The sequence below is a fragment of the Echiichthys vipera genome (genome assembly GCF_963691815.1).
Source record: "Echiichthys vipera genome assembly, chromosome: 18".
Lineage (NCBI taxonomy): Eukaryota > Metazoa > Chordata > Actinopteri > Perciformes > Trachinidae > Echiichthys > Echiichthys vipera.
Genome location: NC_139843.1, coordinates 8,975,785 through 8,998,520, shown reverse-complemented (window position 1 = coordinate 8,998,520; position 22,736 = coordinate 8,975,785). Strand labels below are relative to the sequence as shown.

The window sequence follows — 22,736 nt, the reverse complement described above, 5'->3', positions numbered from 1 at the left end:
TGTCCTTTCGGAAGAATTAGGCCACCAAAAAAAAACTCACTTGTTTTTCTGCCATCGCCCTCTCAGAAGCATCCCGTGATTCAATGTCTTCAATGTGAATGAGGTTTATAGGTTATTGATGTCACATTTGCTGCATTTTATTTTGCACGTTTATACATTGGTGCCCCCCCTGTGACAAATGATAAAACTAGGACGACAAAGATCATGTGAGATTACACAAAAAGGGAACATTTTCTATCAGAAACTGACGTGTTAAAAATCAAGCTGGTACAGACAGCTGGTTCTCAGAATTGTATCTTTTATTTGAACTGCACTGAATGCTAAATGTTCACCTTGTACAAGAAACAAATACAAATACTCACACTAAAAACAAAAACATACTGCTGGCTGCCTCTTCTGCTATTGTTGGGACACTAAGTAGGAGTTTCTGCTATTGCTCTTACAGAGTACAGGACGCCCCAAAGAACCTGGCCTTCAATAGAACAAAGAAAATATAAGGGGAGAAGAGAGGGTGGATCACATAGGTCTATGGTTATAGGAACATTTAACTAGGCAATACAAATCTAACAGGACTCTTCAAAACTCTTTAACACCAAAAACGTGGGATGCGCCTTGTATATAAAAATACCACAATGGAGAGGATGAGGGAGGAGAGAAAATATCCAGACCATCCAGATTCGTCTTATCTTGGGTTTTTTTTTTTTTTTTAAAAGACAAACTTCTGGGAATAAAGAATATCTGCAAAAAAGTGTTTTCCTGAGTCATTAAGAAATTAAGTTTGCTTTAACCCTTTCCTGTCTTCAGTGGGAAATGTGCTCAAAGAAGGGAGGGCACACAAACCGCTAAGTTAATCATCTGTTGTCCATTGGCGGTCATCATCAATGCCTACAGAAGAATCACGCAGTCGCACCAAACGTGATTATTTTTTATGGTTATGAAAATGGTTTGTGTCTTCACAGCTCACAATCACACTGACACATCACCACCTCTTAGTAACTGAAGAGGGACGTTAAATAATCCATTTATGTCCAAATTCATCTACAATTAAATGTTTAAAGTTGCTATTTTGTTCAGTGCTACCACTTGCAGCTTAAAAAAAAAAAGAAATCACAATTTCTTTGAGCAAGTTATTGTGTCAATGGTCAACGGTTCAGAAAAACCCCTCTGACTGTGTCAAAGTGCCCCCAAGTGGTGAAATCCTGTAACTGTGACAGCTGTCGTGTGTATTATAGGCAGGAAAGGGTTAAAACCCACTCGAGATTACTATAACTGATGAGCAATCTTTTCCTTTTGTTGGAGGAATGATAAATATATATATAGTCAATAATCAATTTGTAGTCATTCACACTGAAGATTGAAAGAAAAAAAAAAATTATAATTCTCTTCTGAGGCATAACGAGGGGCCTAAACAACACACGTTAGTTACATAAGGAGGGTCGGAGCTGGGTGGAGGAGAGGTGGGGAGGATCAGGGGGCAGCTGGGGGGCGGGTGGATGGGGGCTAAGGTCCAGTAGCACATGATGCCAAAGTTTTTTCTCTTGTTCGCCCATTGGTGTCTTGAGATGTGGGCCTACGTTTCCCATGAGCTCTGCGGTGTAGGGGGGGACGGGACAGAGTCTCATTGGGTAATCCCGGAGCGCTAAAAACACTGGACTCTGTGTCCACAATCATAGGCGTGTCCCGAAGAAAAACAAAAAAAAAACCCAGCATCATCATCAAAGAGTTAAGTCGGTACTGAACCCAAAGAGACAGAGAGTAAAAACTAAAACGTTAAAAGTACAAATTCCCCGGAACACTTCCTTTGTTCCCAGTTGCTGACTGATTTAACAGGCAGCCGCTTGTGTTGTTTCACTGTCTCTTGGTCCCAGTTGGTCGGTTGCTTTGTGATTGGTTGCTTCTGAGTGTTGACGGATCGAGATGAGATGTTGCCGTTTGTATCCCTTCTGCTATTGCTCGGTGAGGTGCTCTCTGGTCTCGCCGTGTTTGGAGGGCTGGTTGGGCGACGGGGCCTGTGACGGGTGTGTACCAGAGGGCAAGGTGTGGGCGATGGGCACCCCACCTGGCACCATGCCCTCTAACGCCCCCGGGATGCCACCCGGAGCCACTCCAACTACACCCGGCGGGTATCTGGGGGAAGGGGATGGTGTGAGGTTAGTGTCGCAGATTGACAGGCCCACATTCCCAACACCGTGAAAGACAGGAATCTCTGAACTGACCTAACGTCTAGTGATACTACTGGCTCTCTTCCACCACAGGAACTTTTTCAGAAAACCTTTTAAAAACACTTTAACTGCATTTTCAAGTTGTTGTGCTTTGCCATGGTTTTGGAATTCTGCTAAGACTTGGGATTAAAACAGCAAGATGAAGTAGTGAACAAGCCAGGGGGAAAAATAGAATTAGAGCTGAAAAGATAAGTTAATCAATTAGCAAAGTGAGAAAAGAAAATGTATTTTTGTCTTGCTTAATGACTTTAACAGTTCCTGATTTAGTTCCTGGGACTATTTGGTGGAAAAGAACCATTAAATTACTAAAATCCCAATAATGTGGAGCCCCCGAAGGTGCACGGAACTACTTTCGCGTTACCTCACAATACAACTGAACTGACAGTGTATGAACTGGACTGAACACACTTAAGTGTTCCTATGGATCAGAATGCAAAACTTATTGTGAGGGAATACAAAATAGTTAAGAGAGAAATCGAACCGTGACCCCTCAGAGGCTCCGTACAATAACAGTATTCATACAAAGAAGGATGATCCAGTTCAGAGACATTAAATCCAACAGAACTCGCCCAAAAACCCATGAGAAGGAAACCACGAAGCATGACACCATCCATAAAACTGCATCTGAATGGTTTTTATGTCATGCTTACTGAGACACTCAAAACCCACACTCTCTGCCATCCATTTCTAATCTGTGGTCAGTCAAACACAGGTGAGTACTGGGAAATTATAGAAGGGACACACATCATGTGAGCTCAGGTGAGAGGGTCTTATCCGGGACCTCCAGACAAGAGGCTGTTGGCCCGGATGGTCGTATTTACCTGCTCCTGATCTAGGCAATAATTTTGTCTTGGGGGACACCGGCAGCTACGGCCGCAAGACTTTGGGTCACTTGGCTGCGTGAAAGAAGCACATGGAGGCGGACATGCTGAGATCAAGAGGGGCCCACAGGTGGGCAAAGAATTATCTTTGTACTACTACAGAGGACAGTTAGAAAAGGGACAGGGCACTGGGATCTACAGCAGAGGAGGGAGTTCATTGATTCATTCTGACAGTTAAGGAAAATAACTTTACTAGACCAGTTTAAGGAGATATATTTTAAAACAATAAATGTAGGGAGAAAAGGGAATACACATGGTAAATGTATAATAAACAACAACGATAAAAACTCATATATAATTTATCTATAATCATAGATTCTCTCATTTGGTATACCTTGACTTGTACTGTACTAAATACATGAAAACAAAAGCACCCACATGGGTACTGAATACTTATAAAGTAGTACAAGTATCAGTATACTGAATACTATACATTTTATACATTTTTACTGACATGTTAAAACACAAATCCTTAAATAATGCAAGGTAGTTTTTTTCTGAAATGAGAAGGGGTACATTTGCTAGCTATCTGCATGTTCACTACCTACCTGTAGGCGGCGCCGTTGAGCTCAGGGTGAACGCCTGGCTGATCCATAACTGCCCACGGTGCCGAGGTGACAAAGAACTCCTTGTTGACGCAGTTTCTTAGGCTGTCAGGGATACGACCTGTCACACACACACACACACACACACACACACACACACACACACACACACACACACACACACACACACACACACACACACACACACACACACACACACACACACACACACACACACACACACACACACACACACACACACACACACACACACACACACACACACACACACACACACACACACACACACACACACACACGGTTAAAAGTACGATATCAGTATCACACTATCTAATAAGCCATAACTTCTTACAGGGGATGAGTGACAAGACAAAGTGTCAGAGTGACAAACATATCAGGCTCGGATACACAAATACAAATGAAGAGACTTGGTAGGCCGGCCCCTGGGCTCCACTCTGCTCTGTTCTGTGTCAGGAAGCTAATGATGACATCTATTAAGAGGTCCAGATTTAATAAAGGCTGCCCGGGGCCTCGTGAAGTGGAAATGTGACATCAGGGAAAGAAAAACATGCAATAGGTCACAGAGAAGACTGAGACAGATAATGAAGGTAGGAGAAGTATTTGATGTTGTGTATGTCGGGAAAGGTCATAGAAAAAAAGGGTGTACAAAGAAATTAGCCAAGAAAAGTCATAGTACGTCAAAAAAAGAAAAGAAAAATCTAAATATAATATGTCCAAAAATGCTTAAATCAGCCATATGATAGGCATTAAAAGTTAAAAAGTCAATTAACCAACATTTTTTTATGATAAAAAGGTATGTGGAAAAAAAAACTTCAAAAAAGTCAGTATAATGTTGGGGGGAAAATCATAAAAAGAGGTTATTGTACAGTATGTCAAAAACAATCATTTAAAAAAATCATAGTGTAGAATGTCAGAAAAAAATATATATTAGTATCTTGAAAAAATGTAGAACTAAGTAACAGTATTGTATGTCGATTGAGATCAATTAAAAAGTCATAGTATTATACTGTATGTCGACTGAAATGAATTAAAAAAGTTATAGAACAGTATGTTGGAAAAAACCCTAAAAGAAAGTCACAGTCATTGTGTATAGTTCATCATGTACGACATTTTTCTAACATACTATACTTTTTTACGACATAATATATAACTATATAACTGCACACGTTTATTTTATGGTATACTATAGTATGGCATTTTTTCCACCCCATGTATCTGAATTACGTTGCATTCATACAATGATCCAACAAAAACTAACACTGTTATACTGTACTGTAAAAAACTTAAAACTGTAAAAAAGTGAAAGTGTGTTACTGGTTAGAACATGAAGAGGCGATGAGGTCTTCGAATGTATGGAAAAAAGGGTCTTATATTTTCCTTCCTTGCCTGGATATACCCTGTGTTAGGAAAGAGCTATAAACAGAACATTCATTTGGTTATGCGACCACATACCAGTGACGGCTCTTCGGATCTCGGTGGCTGCTGCCTCCCTCATCTCCAGAGAGGCCTGTTCACTGTACCAGGCTGTGTGTGGTGTGCAGATCAGGTTCGGGGCGTCTTTCAGCGGGCCCTGAGCAAAACTACAACACACACAGGGAGGAAGAAAAGGACAAATGATAAGTGAGGATTCAGTCAAAGCTTGTTGTTTTTTACGATCAATAAAATAAGAGATTGTCCAATGATCACAAAAAAGAAGTGTTCAGGCAGTTAAAAGGATCAAACGACCAATATTTGCATACTCATAGATTCTGGGATATTGAGGGAGGAGTAGAGAGTGAGAGGTGTAATCTTAGAATGTGTATCTAGATCATTTTTTTAAAGAGATTGCAGAAAAAAATCCTATATAATCTGACAAATCATAATTCAAAGCCTTTCTATGTCTCATAACGTGTCTAAAGGGCAGAAGTGCCATAAAAACATCATGTGGGGAATGGCAAGTGGCAAAGAGAGTGCTTTTGTCAAATAAATGACAGCAGTTTAGCGCGGACAAACCAACAGTTGTTACATTTTACAGCTGACAGCCGAACCGACAATGACACTGGATCTGCTGAAGTGTTGATATTATCCGTCCACTGAGCCCCATCACACCTGCTATTGCTTTATTTGCACCGCATGGCAACCGCAAATTGGTGCATTCAAATATTGCCATGGGCATTCCTTTGTTTTTTGCTTTCTATGAGAGCAGACATTATTTATTATTGGGGCAATCAGAAGGCCCATTCATGTGCAACAACTCTTTTCATATTGTAACTAATTCCCATTCCGTTGTTCTTCAAAAAAAACGTGAATGTTTACATATCATTTGCATGACAATTGTCTGGAATCATGGCCAACGGGAGAAAATGTCAGATCCTGTTATTCACACATGCCGCAGTCTTATTCCTCCTTTTCCAAAACTTCCTCTCTCTCCTCTCTCTCATCTCTGTCCTCTCATGTGGCACTGAAAAACAGATCAGCTCCAAGTCCCTCTCCTCCTCTTCCTCCGTTGCAACACCTCGCCTGTTTGTGTGCGGTGTGTAACGCCTCAGCCTCAGCCTCAGCGGTGCCCTGAATCAGTGTCGTGTTGCGTGGGATGGAGGGCCAAAGTTATGCAACACTCTCCTGTTGACATATTGGGTCAAGGGGAGCATGAGTTCCAGCTTTATCGGGCTGAGTTTCAGTCCTCGACAGCACCAGTCAGCTGAGCAGCCGACCAGAAAAAGGCATCCTCCAAACTCCTTAACTGTCCGTGATGCTTGAACAAACCATCAACACATGTAGCCCACCCTAGATGGGCAACTTGGTTCTTAGAAAGGTGAAAAACTGGGAGATGTATCGATCTGTGTTTGGCTGTCAGGTTAAACATTAACTATGATATATGCTTACATTTTTACGGGATGATATTCAGCATGACTTTTTAGCTTATTTTTTTAGACATTTTCAAACCAATAGTTGATACAGTAGTCTTGGTAAAATTCCATTCAAACTCATTTTCAACTAAACTACAAACATTTCACCATTTGGAAAACTCTCCTGATAAAGGTGAGTCCTTGAACTTCGATGCCTAAAGAAAGAGAGGACACACTTTTTGTTGCACCTCTCCACAGTCAAAGTATTTAGTTTCCTTTGATGGGAATAAAGGGACCTCAGCTTTCCATCTCCTGAATTCCATTACCTTCAGGGCCCTGAAGAAACCTTTTAGAATAGAGTACGAGATGTCTTTAACTCGTCATATGTCTGCCATGTTTTCTGTCTGACTGTCTTTCCCTTCAGCTGTTTAAAGTTCTCCGTTGCTTTGACTGTGCGCAATTTGTTGCTTTCTTTCCTTTCCTACACACCCATCTATTTCCTTGTCTGTATCCGACTCTCTAAGTGAAGCATTCATCTGTCTGGCTTTGAGAGGGATTTGTTTGTGTGTGTGTGTGTGTGTGTGTGTGTGTACACTTACGTGAAAGGCTCTGTCTCATGAACATCTAAGGCGGCTCCCCGTATCCTGCCCTCCTTCAGCGCCTGGGCCAGGGCCTTCTCATCCACTAGGCCTCCCCGCGCAGTGTTGACCAGAAACGCACCCTGACGCATCTGTGGTGCACAAGATACACAAACACAAACAAATCAACACAGAAATAAAAGAGCTACAGCCAGTAATTTACAGACGAATAACCAGATGCAGGTGTCTTTGTGCGTCCGTCAACCTGGCAGTCAAATTAATCTGTCTGATCAAATGCTGCACACCAATCTGGATTGGATGTCTGCATTTGAGGCTCTTAAGACATATTACACGGGACCGAAAGGGAAAAAAAATCTGTGAGACCTTTGTTGTGCCTGACACCTGAAAGATCTAGGAGACAGACAGCGCCTGGGAAAATACTGTCAGATGTGAAATAGAGAACAGTCTTTATCCAAAACCAAGAGATGAAATGAAGGATGAGGGGTGAGCTGAAGGATGAGGCAGCGCCACCACCCCAGGCTGCTTGTGTGTGTGTGTGGTGGGGGGGGACAACAAAAAGTGTAAGAGGGAGAAAGAAAAAAAAAATCAAATGAATATGCTCAGAAGAAAGTAATCCCTTAATCTTGACAAAAGCTGAAATCCAGGGGCATGAAAAGCCTTGACGCTGGCAGGCAGTCGTTTATTAGGCCTTGGTGGTTTTGACACACACAGAAACACACAAACATGCACACACGTTTCCACTTTAGAAGCTGAAAGCGACTGCCAAGATTTTTGGTGAGGAAAGAGAGGAAAGTGTTCTTTCATTGAAGCACTTAAAGAGACACTGATAATCTTAGGCTTTGGAAGAGACACAGAGGTAACTAGGCTAGGCTATTACCCCTGCACCCACTTTTGTTTGTGTCCCCACATATAGTACTGTAACTCACAAACTGCAGAAAGAAGGGCACACGAGAGGCAAGACAAAGAGAAAACAGTGAGTGGCAACATGGGGAGAAATCGACAGAAGGCAGAGGCTTCTTTAGTCTGTGTAGTTCCCGGGCATCCCTGCAGGTGTCACCCCAGGCAGCGCCTCGGAGTGCAGTTATTGACTCAGAGAACAGCACTTTCCCCTCGCACAGCTCTCAGCCCCCTGCTGCGCAGCCTAGTCGATATATTTGCTGTAGCCGTGGGCTGGCGCTAATTGCATTTGACAGAGCAAAGGAATGAATTTGTGTCCAGCTTTGGTGGAGCTTAAGATAAAGAGCAGGGAATGTGCAGGCAGGAAGGCTGCTGCCGTTTCCTCTTGGTTTTTTTTCTTCTCCCTCTCTTTTTTTACAGACTATAATGCTCTTTAGGACAGCCTCCAGGCTGACAGAGTAATAATACACCAGCAGCTCTGCTTGTCTACCTGCTAGATAGCACTGAATTAAGCCCAGGTCAGGTCATAGCTGTTCAACAAGATGTTCGGCTCTGTCTGGAAGACACGTCTGCGTGTGTATGCGCGGGTTTTGCTAATGTACCTGTTTGATGGTGAAGTCGTTGATGAGGTGGTGGTTGTGTTCGTTCAGGTTGCAGTGCAGGGAGACGCAGTCGCTCTGGTAGAGCAGGTCCTGCAGGGTGTAGACGCGCTGGACACCCAGTGAGCGCTCCAGGCCGTCCTGCAGGTAGGGGTCGTAGAAGATGACGTTGAAGCCGAAAACCTTGGCCCGCACCGCCACTGCCTGTCCCGAACGACCTGAGGACACACGGAGAAGTGGATCCTGTTTATTTATGTCCACAGTCACACACATCAGAAGAGAAGCATTTATTTTACATTGGTATTTCAGACGTTTAGTTGAGTTAAGTTGGGATTCTCAACCTTTTTGGCGCAGAAACTAATGTCACAAACTGTATTTATTATAAGTATTATGAATATAACCTTTTGTTTGCCGCTGATAAATAAACTAATAATTAAAAATAAACTTCAAATTCAAAAGTAAGATTATGTCCGGTAAGTTAAATGTTTCTAAGTGTTGAGGATTGGTAGCCCACACTGCACAGACTGGACTGGTCTTTGAGAATCACTGATTTAGTAGAGTGACCTAAAACGACTGCAAAAGCAGAATAACCCGAAATACTTTTAACTTAACCGGAAGTATACACAACATAATGTGTACTACTAAATGCACTTAACAATATAACTGTTAAGAGATGAAAAAGAAAGACAGATTTGCTAAGTGGTGGAGTCATGATGGAGAACTCATTTCACAGGAAGAGGACAATGTGAGGTAAGTGGTCTCTAGTGGAGGCTTTGAGACGATGAATCAGACACTGAATCTGTATCATATAAGCCTCTTCCTCTGTCTCTCGCAGCCATTTGTTGTGTAGGCTGTGAGTCTCCGGTTGCTAGAGATGCTGCCCCTGTTCAGCAGCAGCACCAGGTGCAGGAGGGTGATGGAGAGTTGGATGTTGTTGCCGGTGAAACGAATCGATATGGTCCTTAACACTCTAAAAGTCCTCTCTTTGTGATGGAGCATTATATCCTGCTCTTAGGTTTCAAAGTCAAAGAGAATGATTCTTGCTTTCAATTTAATCTCCAATCAGCCAATAAGAGACAGCAGCATAAGGGCTCCTCATAATACTTAAGCAATCACTCCATCTATTCTTTTCTTCCATGATGATGGATTGCAATCAACTTTTTTGTAGAAGCAACCTTCCCAGAAGTGCTAAATCTTTTTCAGTGTAACAACCTTTCCCCCGCTGGGCATGTGTACTTTGTCTTCAATTACTTTATATTTCATAGAAGAACTTTTGACAATGTGAGTACAAGCATTAACTTGCTGCATTCAGCTGCTGGTTAGAAGTAGAGATCGACAGAGAGATACAGACAGCAGCAGCATGAGAATGAGTTTCCAGTTTGCAACAGACCAGGTCGTCTTGTGGCTGCGGTACAATCTGATTTACTGAGGCTGCTGCTGGGGGTGTTGAAATTGGCATCTCTGCTTCTTCTACAACGATTTTCTTCCTGCATGATTGTTGGAAAATTGTTGCAAAGTGGTGGATTTGGAGGGAAACAGCATCCCTTTTGATTTTGAGGGATTTACAATAAAGTCTAGTGATTACAGCTGATGTGCTCTGTACCTGCAACTATCTCTAACTAGCAATTCCACACTAGAAGCTGTATGAAAACTACTAGTTTTTGTGTTGATATTTTCCCAGAAAAATCACATCAAAAATGTTTCTCCTAATTGTAGTCCTCAACCTCCATATCTTCCCACAACAATCGAAGACAATATACTGTAACCAGAGGGTCTGCCACACACATCTTGGTGGCAGTGTTGCTTTGTGTTGCTCAAGGACAACACTCAAAAGTGAGTTATAAAATCAACTCTGTCCCACCTGGTGCCGGAAGATGTGGCGGTGATTGGTCAAGGCCAACATGAAGGATAGAGTGATAGTTTTTGTCAGACAGTCTAATCGGAGTTCATGTGCGCAGCTGGAAGTCAAAAAAGAGTTGTGCCGTTGCTGTGGACTTCTCCTGAACAGATTATGACGATGAACTTCCTAACTATGCACAGCAATATTTCAAGAGTGTTAAGGCCTAAAAGGTTGCTGTGACTGGTACTTAAAGTACTTCTGAGTCTATTGTCGCCACCGGAGGTTTTTTTTCATTCGGTGTGTTTGCAGTCTGCAGAGTTCTGCAGCTGGCTTTATGTGCGGAGTCTGACAAACAAACACCAGGAGGCCTTCGCTTTCCCCAACCTCCTGCTGACAATGGACATTGTTTGGGAGATGGCTTGTGCCAGAAAGACCGGGAGAGGAGGCTGGAGGTGGGAGGATTGGGTGGGAAAGAGATTGGGGGGTGGGGGCATTTTTCCTGCCAGGACCTGCTGTTTGGGCACAGTAAGTCTAGGAGACTGCTGGGGACCTATAGGGGAAAGGATGTTGTGTGTTTATGTGTGTGGGGAGTGTATGTGGACACAGAGATAAGGTGGCACTCTGGAAAGGGTTTGGAGTAGACAAAGCATCTGTCAGCCCACTAATGTTGAGACAGGGTAGAATGATACACAAACGCGCACAATCGGCATTAAAACAGGTGCAGAGAGGGAAAGCACACTGTAACAAACACAAACTGGCCGAATCTGGTTCACCATGAGGGGCCTGATTATGGCAGGGTAAGGTGTCGAGGGACCGCAGTGACGGAGGAGAAGAGTCGAAAACAGAAGAAGGGAGAATAATGGAGATATAATGGTGAGCATTAGAGCAGTGGGATGAGAGGACAGTGTGGCAGAGAAAAGGAAGCCAGCCCGGAGGGAGACAAAACAGACAACCTTGAAATAATCTGTGGGACGGGCAGGAGAGAAAAATAACCTTATCAGGGAAGAAAAACAGAAGGCACACAGAGCGGTAACAGGATGTGAAAAGAGAATGGAGGGCAAAGAAAGGGAGTGAAACAACAGAAATAAGTGGAAAGTTAAAAAGTAACGACAGAATAAATGATACTGACCGAAGCCGATGAGGCCAAGGGTTTCGCCACGGATGCGGGCGGCGCCAGACGCCACCTCGCGGATCTGCTCCACACTCTGGACCCGCGTACCCTCCCGGAGAGCCTGGTAGAGCCAGGTGTTCCGCCGGTAAAGGTTGAGGATGTGGCACAGGGTGGAGTCTGCTGTCTCCTCCACAGCTGCCGAGGGAATGTTACACACAGCAATACCTAAAGGAGAAGAACAAGGCAGAACAGCAGAAAATTTATCTGGCTCAGTTCTAAAAAACAAACCTAAAATCAATATTATAATTACACCATTTTTCTAATATAGGCCGCCTTTTTTGCCCCGTTTAATTATAGTATGACCAGTTAAAGAAACTGGGCTGTTGGCTGACAGACTGGTTGAACTTATGGTTGTTTGTGTATCGTCATGAGAATTGAGATATTAGTAAATTGAGGCCAGTAAGAGATTTAAAAAGGTTGTGATTTGATGAGCTAGATTTATTGTCTGGCTCTAATACCAATATGTATCACTGCATGGCAAATTAAACTACATACGCTGTAAAATCATCAAATTAAAGGTCCCATACTATGCTCATTTTCAGGTTTGTGCTTGTATTTTGGGTTTCTACTTGAACATATTTACATGCTTTAATGTTCAAATAACACATTATTTTTCTCATGCTGTCTGTCTGAAGATACTTGTAATCACACTCTGTCTTTTTAAGACCCCCTTCGGAAAAAGCCCAGTCTGCTCTGACTGTTAAGTGTTTCTGGGTCTTTCACATCTGAGCTCCGTGTCCCTGCACCCCCATTGCAGCTGGGAATGACTGTAACAGCACTGTAGCGGCACTTTCTACCTACATATAGTACAGTTGTGACATCCCAACCGTACAGAAGTCCTGACGGCTCGCTTAAAGGCACAGTTTCTAAATATGGGCTGGGTGAGAATTATCTGTGGGTTGAGCGTTTTGATTGATACCTTCACAGTATTTATTTAGCACCTCAACCTGCTTTATAACAAAAACAGGCATGATAAATCTCTCTCCTCTTACAATATGGAACCTTTAATGTCCAATGTAATGAACTGTGTCGCACTGATACTGAGCCGAAAGAGGCAAGCGTTGCAACATGTATAAAACCAGTTTTAGACACTTTCTGTCAAGATCTCCTCGAGTAGATTGCTCAGAATTTTGTCACATTCAGATAATTTAAACCTCTGACCTTGTGGTATTACATTGCCAATCCTCCAACAATACAAAAAAATTCCATTATCGCCACTTAAGCACTTCTGCCTGCCCTCACTCTTCTCTGATGTTTTCATCCCACTCTGTATCTCAGAGTAACAGCACAGCCGTCTCTGGACAGTAAAAAATAGCCAGAGCTTGCTCAATCAATGGCCCCTTTTCTTCTCCCAGAGAACAGCCGCCATATCAGCAGCGCCTTCTCCAGGCATGATAGCTTTTGACTCTTGCATTGCGAGGCAGAGCGCCTTTGGTGAGTGGGTGGCAGTTAGACACAGTATCTTGTATTGGCAGGGAAATGGCAGCTTTGTCAACTGTAAGGGCTTTTTGAGCCACCAGCCTGCTGATATACGCCTGGGTGGTGGTTCAAAGAGACTGAACTCTCCTCTCTCTCTGTCTTTCCCTTTCTGTCTCCTTTTTGAACTTGCTGGCTCACACTGGGGTTGCCGCCATTCATCTAACTCTTTATCCCAGCCTTTGATACCATTCTGATAATCCATACAGTAAAGAAACAAGGAAACAATAGACATACTGTCCAGAGCAGTGTACTTTTAGGCAAAGTCACCGTCAACTGTGTGATCTTGGTACTGGTTATTTTTTAGGCAAAGTCACTATCAACTGTGTGATCTTGGTACTGGTTATTTTTCAGGCAAAGTCACTATCAACTGTGTGATCTTGGTACTGGTTATTTTTCAGGCAAAGTCACTATCAACTGTGTGATCTTGGTACTGGTTATTTTTTAGCAGTGACTGTAGAGGGTCGTACCCAGCTCTCCAGCAGCCTTGATGTCGATGTTGTCGTAGCCGCTACCGATGCGGATGATGATGCGTAGAGCTTTGAACTTTTCCAGGTCCTCTCTGGTCAGCGTGATGGTGTGGTACATCATGGCTCCCACTGCTTCATTGAGCACCTGCAGACACAGACACAGTCACAAAATTGATGAATACTGAATGAGACGCATGTTTTTGTATGCATGTATCTGCCTTCCTTGTGTTAATTATTTTGTCCATTCATTCATGTGGCCCACACACGCCACATGACCATTAGTCCATCTGAGTTCATGAGAACTCATGACAATCACAAGATTGCATTCCTTCCAGAGGAGCCATGAAAATCATGTCTGCCATGACGCCGCGGATACTTAAGGAAACGTTTAAGATTTCACAGCGAGGGGAACTACAGACATCACATGGTCACCAGCAGCATTGACATACGTTCCTTTTACAGACCTGCACTGAAGTGGAACAAGTCATTATATTGTCTCTGAGGGGCTGCGGTTACGCATGGTCATCACAATTACACTCAGACCCCGAGGGTGTTTATGGACAAAGGATCTGGGCACTTGTCCACACAGAGAGGTCAAGGCAGCTGCTGATCGCAAGTTAGACTTTCAGAAATGATTCAATAGGTCAAAAAATGAATAGATGACCTTCTGACCCGTTTACATCCAGCAATAAAATGTTTCTTGAGTGATATAACAGCAACCAAGACATTTCCTTTTTTTCTTTTACTTGGGCCAGATTAAAATAAAGACCATAAAGCTTTGTGGCATTTCTGCTTTGCAGTTCTTAACAGTACACTGTATTTCTGTTTTTCTACCCTCTAATTCTAGTACTGTTTTTGTAAACTGCTGTGTGAATTAAACACTTAAATTAAAATGCTAAATATTTTCTCTTATCACTTCCTGTCAAGAGCTTTAGTGCAAATGCATATACAATATGAATATAGCGTGCAAGAATTAGAACCTAAAGCGCTGTCCAAATGTTGGTACAATGCAGCTTGGCCGTTTTTATTTAAAACTTTATTATTATTTATTTATTTTTATTTTTTGTATGAACATAGAACAGCTGAGGACTGCAACGATCACAATAACATTTGACATCTTTTCAATGATATCATCATATCACCCTACCCTACATGCAGCAAGTTTTCCATTTTTATTGCATTGTATGAACCTCCAAGACAAACTTGCAATTATGGGCTGCATAAATATATTACACATGAATCGCATTATAAGTTGGCAGAGTGGGAATAGAAAGTGTTTCTCCAAGCCAATGTCAATACTCCCCTAATAATGTCACCAACCCCAAAACGAGAAACGACAGAAATGGACATGGACTACTCCATTCATTTTTTTCTTTTAGAAAAAGAAACACACTTTAGTAATTTTGTGCCACAATTTGCAGTGCTTAATACATAACCACATGGTGGAGATTATAATCAAATCACTGGCTCCTTGCCTCATAACCAAACTTAGCGTCTGAATTTGAAGTTTTCGGGTTATCCTGCTAAAAAACAAACCACGGTCAAACCCTTCTTGCTGTAGAAAATCACAACATGTTCACTGCCGGATAATTAAAAAAAAAAGTCTGAATTCAGTCATCTCAGGAGGGTGTCGCTGCTGCTCTGCTACTTGACATGGACAAGGTGACCTGGCCTGTGATTCAGTCTGATATAAACGATCCCCCCTCAGTCTCCGCCACAGCCCCCACCAGCCCCTAAATAACAGCTCCAGCCAAACTGCATTAGCTTTCCTGTGATTAGCAGATTAGCTCAGAATTTCCATACAGCTTTCATTAGAGTGTGTCCTGGACAAGCCTTATACAGATACCAGTTCAAGGTTAAAACAAATAAGTATGCACAAGCCGTTAAAGTGCACACACACACACACACACACACACACTCTTCTTCACTCCATAGGGTTGTTTTTGAGCAGGAGAAGGAGTCTTCAGGGTAAATGATTAAGCTTTTTTTGGCGGAAAATCCACTCTGAATGTAGTTTATTTTAATGGAAACTCTGACCCAATCTATAGCCTCCTCTCCACTGTAACCACTGTTTATTTCTTATACGGTATAATTTCTGATGATTGCTGGGCTTTTCTAACGAAACAGAGGGCCTCCCCTTTCGGCCTGGGTGAGCGTGAGAGGCAGTATACTGTTGCAAAGGAGTTTTGATTTGGTGATACAGGATGTGAGCAGCGTGAATCTAGTGGGGATAAGAGCCGGTGGTTACTCTGAGAACACTTTTCTGAAAATGTCCTGTTGAAAATGTTGTTTTTTAAGCTGTTGGCATTTCTTAAAGGTTGACATGGGCATGATAACAGCATTAAATAATACAGAAAAAGCACTGCAGAACATCACAGAATAATGTGGAGTATGTTAAGAAGAGAACGCTTGGATCCTTTATTGATTGCACCTTTTAAATCCACTCCAGCAGTAAAAGAGAGATGTGAGTAAAAAGGAAATGACAGATTCTCTGTGTGAATGAGATTTACATGGCAAAGGAAAGCCTCAACAATATAAAAAGAACAAACAAAAAAAACAGCTGTACACTCTAGTGTATACGGACTTAAGGGAATAGTTTGAGAGGTGAGCTGTTTGCCTCTGCAACCAGCGATTTAAATATTTCTAAGACATTTTAGAAATAAAACATCTAAAGACAATTTGCTTATGTAACCAGTCATTATATTACTTGCAGCCCTAATCCTAACACCACAAGTGGATGAACAGTCAGGCAGTGTACAATGTGATAGGTCAATGTTGACTCTATGCCATCTGGGCCATCAACCAGCTTTTACAATCCACATGTGACTGTGAGACACGACAACTGTGAGAATGCTGGAGTGCAGGTGTTGCATGCAGGATTGGGTCTCGCTGAAGTGGTATTGTAACTTGATCATGACTGGCATCATGCCCCTATCACCAGAGAAATAAGGGATTACTGGGTAGAGGACCTGCCATAACCTCAGGACACTTTCATATTCCACCTTTGACAAGCCTTTCCCATGAGCTTTTGTACTTTCTTGTGTGGATGGAGTAGAAAGTAGCAGCTGGTGTCTGGCACGAAAATATTATACTGAAACTTCCTGAGTTGTCAGAGATGCATCTCAGCACCCGTGCCGCAGAAAGGAGAGATTGGACATTTTCAATCTACACCACCCCTCTGGGTATCTAAGACTGCAAGTTATTACTGTGAACTGCTGAATATGCTGGCGAGGTGAACATTACAATCATGTTTTTCCTGATAAGGCAGTGTTAAAACAAACAAAAAGCTACCCGCTCCCCCCTTCTACTCACAGCCCAAGGTCTTTGATTGAATTGATCTCTATGCAAATGCTTCATTTTTAATATGTCCCATTTTCATAAAAACAACGAGAGCAAAGATGTAGCGGCTCTCACTCCGTCTGCAGATGGAGAGATAGCAGTACGGCGATACCCATCTCCGCGGCCATATATTGTTTTGCAGCCGCGGCGCTGCATAAAAAGCAATAAAGAGCCTCTACAAGCCAGTGTAATTACACTGCATCCCTGCCATACAAGACTCTATTACAACAATGGCACTGATATAGGCATCGCGCACCGTGCCACAAAGTGACATTAAATCATAATGAAGCCACTATATTTTAACTGGCAAGTGTGTATGGGGCCAATATAACATGCTTCACATATCAGCGCTATGATAGGAAAGTAAAGTGAGTGACAGGCTCCACCTCTCCATTAACTTTCTGCTGCTGCTGATGTGGATAAGTGTGAGAGTGAAGTGCTGTGTGTGTGTGTGTGTGTGTGTGTGTCTGTTTTCTACCTTCTCATGTATCTCCTGTGTGGACTGAGCGTCACAGAAGGCGACAGTCGCCAAGTCTTTCAGGATGGGCATCTCCACGGTGCAGTCGCGCCCATCCAGCAGCGCCACAAGGGGGCGCGGATGCATTGGCCCGTTCATGATTTGGGGCCGAATACCTAGAGACACAGAAGGAGAAGGGAAGGAAGATTAATTTAGGTACAAGAGTATAAAGACATTGCCCCAATGAAAACAGGCAAAAATGCACTACTCTTGTTTGGTCACATCATTTTTCATTTTTTTGGGGGCGGTGATGTAGTTCTTTTTTGGGGGGAGGTTACCCTAAGAGGTTCTGCCGAAAACTGTGAGAGAGTGAGAGGGGGAGAGAGAGAGAGAGAGAGAGAGAGAGAGAGAGGGAGAGAGAGAGTGTACACAGGTGCTGATTAGGATAAAGCAGGAAGCAGGGCTTCTCCGAACTACCAAGCGTTGCTCAATAAATCAATGCACCTACTCAAGACTGGATTAGACCACAGTCTCACTTACAGGAATCTTCTCATTCTCATGGCTCCCAAACACTTACATCATATGCTGAACCTGCATGCAGCACACACGCGTACTCTATCATATCAAGAGAGATATATTCCCTTGCGTGTACATATGACAACTGCAGACTAACATGCACACACTTTGTTCTCATTTCTCAGTTCAAGGGAGGATCCTACATTTGCCTAGTTGTGAGTAGAGCCAGCAGCTGTGGAATAAAAAAAAAAAAGGGGGGGGGGGGGGGGAATGGCACGCTACAGTTAAGTGAGCTATACTGCTGCCCTGCCTCAAAAGAACCGTGTATCATTGAAATGGAGAGCGTTAGAGAAAATGCTACAGGCATGTAACAAACCCACAGCCAACTCACAACTGCACTTCAGCGCACTTGACAAAGCGCATGTCGCAATTCTGGTTTTCGTCTGCGCTCGACTCGCTCTCTCTTTCCCTCTCGCCACTTTTCTCACTTAGAGTGAAGAGAGCCAAAATGAGCCGAGCTCCCCAGTGGGCCGACCTTCTCACAAATCCCACTGAAGAAGACGTGTCGCACTGAGAAGACAGACAATTATGAGCCCTGCTTCATACAATGTTAACAAGAGAGGAGCATCAATATTCATGCGGCTTTTGAGAGGCGTGAAGCTCAGAAGCCAGCCAGCGGATGGATGGACCACTAGTGCCCTAACACTGCACAGGTCATGATCTTCACACTCCGTCGAAGACAAAACAGGTCACTCCAGAAGAGGCCTAAACCAGCAAGGTCCCCTGTGGGTGTTTCTGTGGGACTTTCTTATCTACTGTTCTGCTGCTCTCTTTTAATTTGCTGCTAAGATTAGCATCTGGATGCTTAAGTGTGACCTCACTCTCATTGTGCATGGCTGAGTGTAAGTGCATCTGTGTGCATCTGTGTGCATCTGTGTGCTCTTAAAGCTATCCTGAAGATTACAATGACGTCAGACTCCGTCAGACTTAGGGACATGCTCTATGGGATTACTGTAGCAGAGGAGGCTAATTAGGACAGATAAAGGTGAGATTAGGAGATTTAAGATTGAGAAAGTTGTGTGTGGCTGTTGAACAAGCAGACTGTAACGCAAAGTGGTAAAACAAACAGGTGGGCGGAGAGAGGACGAAAAACAGCGAGACAAAGAAGAGTGAAATTAAAATGAAAAACAAGCATGCATTAAAATAGACTAAACACTGCCTTTTAGCCTTAAGAGCTCCCAGGAGACATATCAGAGAAGAAGAACAGGATGAAAGGAGAGTGAGAGCACATAAACGACAGGAGAGAGGGACGCAGAGAAAGCTGACAGCAAGCGTGTAGTTGGGCATCGCAGCCTCTCAGGGCAGGGGTGTATCGAAGCGGGGGTGTCGTCTCCTTATGCCTTGCGCCTATTGTCCTCCCTTAACAGACTATGGCTGCCAGTTTAAATGCACTTTTTTGGCATCTGCGCCAAGAGTTGAGGTCGGAGGCCCAAACGCCCGTACCCCCCTCACACTCTCAGTGAGGGCAGAGGAGATGTTTTCTCTCCTGATGGACAGACAGTCGCCTCGCCCCATCCTCCGCCTCCTCACCCAAACACCCCCACCATCAATGCTTCCGTGCCTACTTATCACGCTCGCTGTTCAAGACAGGTGACATGACGGCGGGAAAGGTGAGGCATGGCGACTCGGCTGTCTGTGCCACATCTGCAACTGACAGCACGTTGAATATTAATGGAGGCAGCTGGGCGGTGAAGACCGACCGAGTCTGTTATCCCAAACTGTGAGGAGCTTCTCAGATATGAGGATTATCTTTTCTGTGTTTTATATAATATGAATGGAATATCTTTGAGTTTTGGAGTTTGAGCTCTGACTTATTGCAATGAGCTTTAGCCCAATATTTTCTGACATTTTATAGACCAAACAATTAACTGATTCAGAGTAAAAGTAATACTGAAAAATAATGAAAATAATCTTTATGAAATGAAACATTGCAGAGGTGACAGACACAGTTATGAATAAATGTTGTCCATCCACTCAGCATACACAAAGTAACAGCGCTACGTTCAAAATTGGATACCATGTATTACATCTTAAATATGTATACTATTGTTCAACCTACTTTTGTGTAAATAAACAGTAGTATGAATCTTTTCGGACGCTGTAATTACCACGTCACAGATGCGCAACCATGGCCTACCGCAGCCGGCATTGCCAGATAATGCTTAAACTACTGAAAATGGTAAGCAACTATGTAGAAATGTACAGTAAATTGAAGCATTATTAAGCTGCCTTGGTCTAAAGGAAGCATTAGGAACCCCAGAATTTTCCTGCTCAAACTTTATCATATGTGCAGTAAGACCAAACCAATACGATAAAAGAGGCTAGGAAATAGAGCTGCAGAGTTGATTGATTTAATCATTCCAAGCAACCTCTTTCACATCACACCCATATGATTCAAAGGTGATATAAAAAATATTGATTTAGGCTTTGCGGCATGCAAGGCTGTCCTTCTCTCACAGAAAAGGCTCAGAACACCTGTAACCTTCTCTCTGCTTCATGAAAGACAGTAGTTACTGGCTTATACAGATCATAGACAGCTGTTGGTGTGCAGGTGGGGAAGAGGAGCGGCTGGCAGGCTGCGTCAAACCCTCAGGCAGAAGTTAGACGGGCTGAACTCCATGAATCATCCGCGGCGTTTCTCCATATCTCTGACCTTTCAGTCTTATACTCTTTCAATCTCCTTTCCACCGTTACATTACACTGTATCGTCTGCAGTGGTGTATTTTCCCACATCTCTCTCTGTATGATAGCATCTTCTGACAGCTCCTCCTGTCTGCCCATGTCTCATTCTGTATCTGTGTTTGCTCACCAAGTATCCGCTTCTCTTTCTTTTATCTCTCTTTCCACGTACATTTCTTCCCCACCTTAGCTACTGTATCAATCAGCTCTAATCACTGCCCCTCCTTTCTCTGCCACCCTTTCGCCTCAACTGCCATTCTTTCTCCTCCTTTTCTATCATTTTCTTCCCTCTTTGTCTTTCTAGGAGCCGGAGTGTGTATTTTTGTGTGTGTGTCCTCCTGTGTGACAGATTGATTCTCACTCTGCTGATTTTGATGGAGAGGAGATGATGTATTTGGGCAAAAGGAAGCAGGGAGGTGACAGGCAACACTCCCCTTGTGGTAAACTGACAGCATGTACATCAGACCAGTCTCAACCAGAACCACTGGGTTTGTCAGCTGCACAATACCACGGATCTAATATGTGATGCATTCATGACACGCTTCTCAGCACGTTTTCTCTCTATGGTGATATTTGACAGTGGGAATTTAATTATTTAGAATATAGTTTGATGTGCCAGTGCTGGAGTATGCATCATAATAAGGATTGTTGTTAAACCAATCAAAATCGTCTCGCAAAATAGTGTCGGGAGGGAACTTGTTTTGGTGGAACATTTGCACGTGGGGAGGTGAGCCCTGGCGTTAAAATGGCAAAGCAGAGGAGGAGGAAAATTCAGTTTATAATAGGCGGCCAATGGCAGGCTTATACAGTATGCACATTGTACATTCTGACTAATCTACATGTAATTACTGATTCAACAGCAACAACAACAACAACAAAAACTATACTTGTCAATGTGATGCATATAGTGCACCAAATGTCAACAAATGTGCACATTGAGGGAAAGGGGGCTGTGGAGTGTTGTGTGTGTGTGTGTGTGTGTGTGTGTGTGGGGGGGGGGGGGGTCATGTGAGAACAGCAGGAGGCAGAGTGATCTTAATTTCACTCCTCCATTAATTAAACCCCCTCATTTCCTTTCCTCTTTTCTCGCTTCCTCTGCTTGTTGCTAAACTGTTGCCAAGCTGCAAATGTGTGTGTGCTGAGGGAGGCAGCTGCTGTTGTGGATTTACCTGGCAAAGGAATACATGCATGCAAAAATCCCCCCCGATATACTCGGAAAAAAAATTATTTTCTTCATTAACAAATGATCTGTAAAGTAAATGACTTGCAGGGAAATGTCAAGATTCAACCCTTAAACACAAACACACACATAGTTTGTTTTATAAATATTCAAGTATTCACAACCCACTCATCTTTCTGCACATGTTGCTCATTGTTCATCTCCTAATGACAATACAAAACACCTCTGCCTCCTAAACTGCTCAATAAACTAGAAACATGTGATATGCATGACCTTGAATCATTACTGTGTGGAAGCTGTGTTCTTGCAATGGAATAAAAGTATCTCATAATGGATTCTAATGGAAATGTCTCCACTTCTACAAGCTCAGAAGAATTTATGTAGGTTTCAAGATGATGAAAATGAGCCTTGAAATAAAAAAATAAACAATGGTATCCATTAATGCTAGATCTTATTTTACTAAAAATATTTTCATCTTGGTAATAAAAGGTGGTGGTCTCAGTTAACAGTCTAAAAACAGAACATTTTTCCCAATTAGATCGCACAACGGTCAATAATGAGAACTGGGTCACAATGAAAACTATTTTGGAAATCTAGGTCTCCAGTAAAAAGGCTTAAAACCACTTTGCTGTAGATGACTAGCATTTATGAGATCACTTGTTTTCAATCTCTCTCAGTCATCAGTATTTTAATTTTAATCATTTCTGTAGACAAATACTTGTGGAACCAGAACCCTTCCCGGGCTGGAGGCTGCGGTTCCTGAGCCAGCAACACTTAGTCAGAGTCTGGCAGCAGGACGCAGCAGAGCGGCGCAATGGGAGATGAGGCCAGAGTTTCCATTATGTGTGGAAGGGAGCTAGGAGTTTCTTCCTACCGCTGGCCTCTGCTGCTGGTGTTATGTTGGGGAAGAGGGACCAGAAGGGAACAGGGACACG

The 22,736-nt window shown here is 43.0% G+C and overlaps 1 protein-coding gene across 5 annotated transcripts in view; it reads right to left on the bottom strand.

Moving 5' to 3' along the window:
* Positions 1-278: 278 nt before the first annotated feature.
* Positions 279-22,736, bottom strand: part of ctbp2l (C-terminal binding protein 2, like) — a 93,498-nt gene continuing 71,040 nt past the window's right edge. For 4 of the 5 annotated variants that reach the window (XM_083932804.1, XM_083932806.1, XM_083932805.1 and 1 more), the window contains 8 exons: positions 17,388-17,542; positions 13,571-13,715; positions 11,583-11,789; positions 8,617-8,831; positions 7,118-7,248; positions 5,143-5,270; positions 3,652-3,769; positions 279-2,127 (listed from right to left, as the gene is read on the bottom strand). In XM_083932804.1, coding sequence (XP_083788930.1) covers positions 1,947-2,127; positions 3,652-3,769; positions 5,143-5,270; positions 7,118-7,248; positions 8,617-8,831; positions 11,583-11,789; positions 13,571-13,715; positions 17,388-17,542 — 1,280 coding nt within the window. In that variant the 3' untranslated portion in view covers positions 279-1,946. Of the gene's footprint in view, positions 2,128-3,043; positions 3,119-3,651; positions 3,770-5,142; positions 5,271-7,117; positions 7,249-8,616; positions 8,832-11,582; positions 11,790-13,570; positions 13,716-17,387; positions 17,543-22,736 lie in introns of all 5 variants that reach the window. The other variant, XM_083932808.1, reaches the window with a different exon arrangement.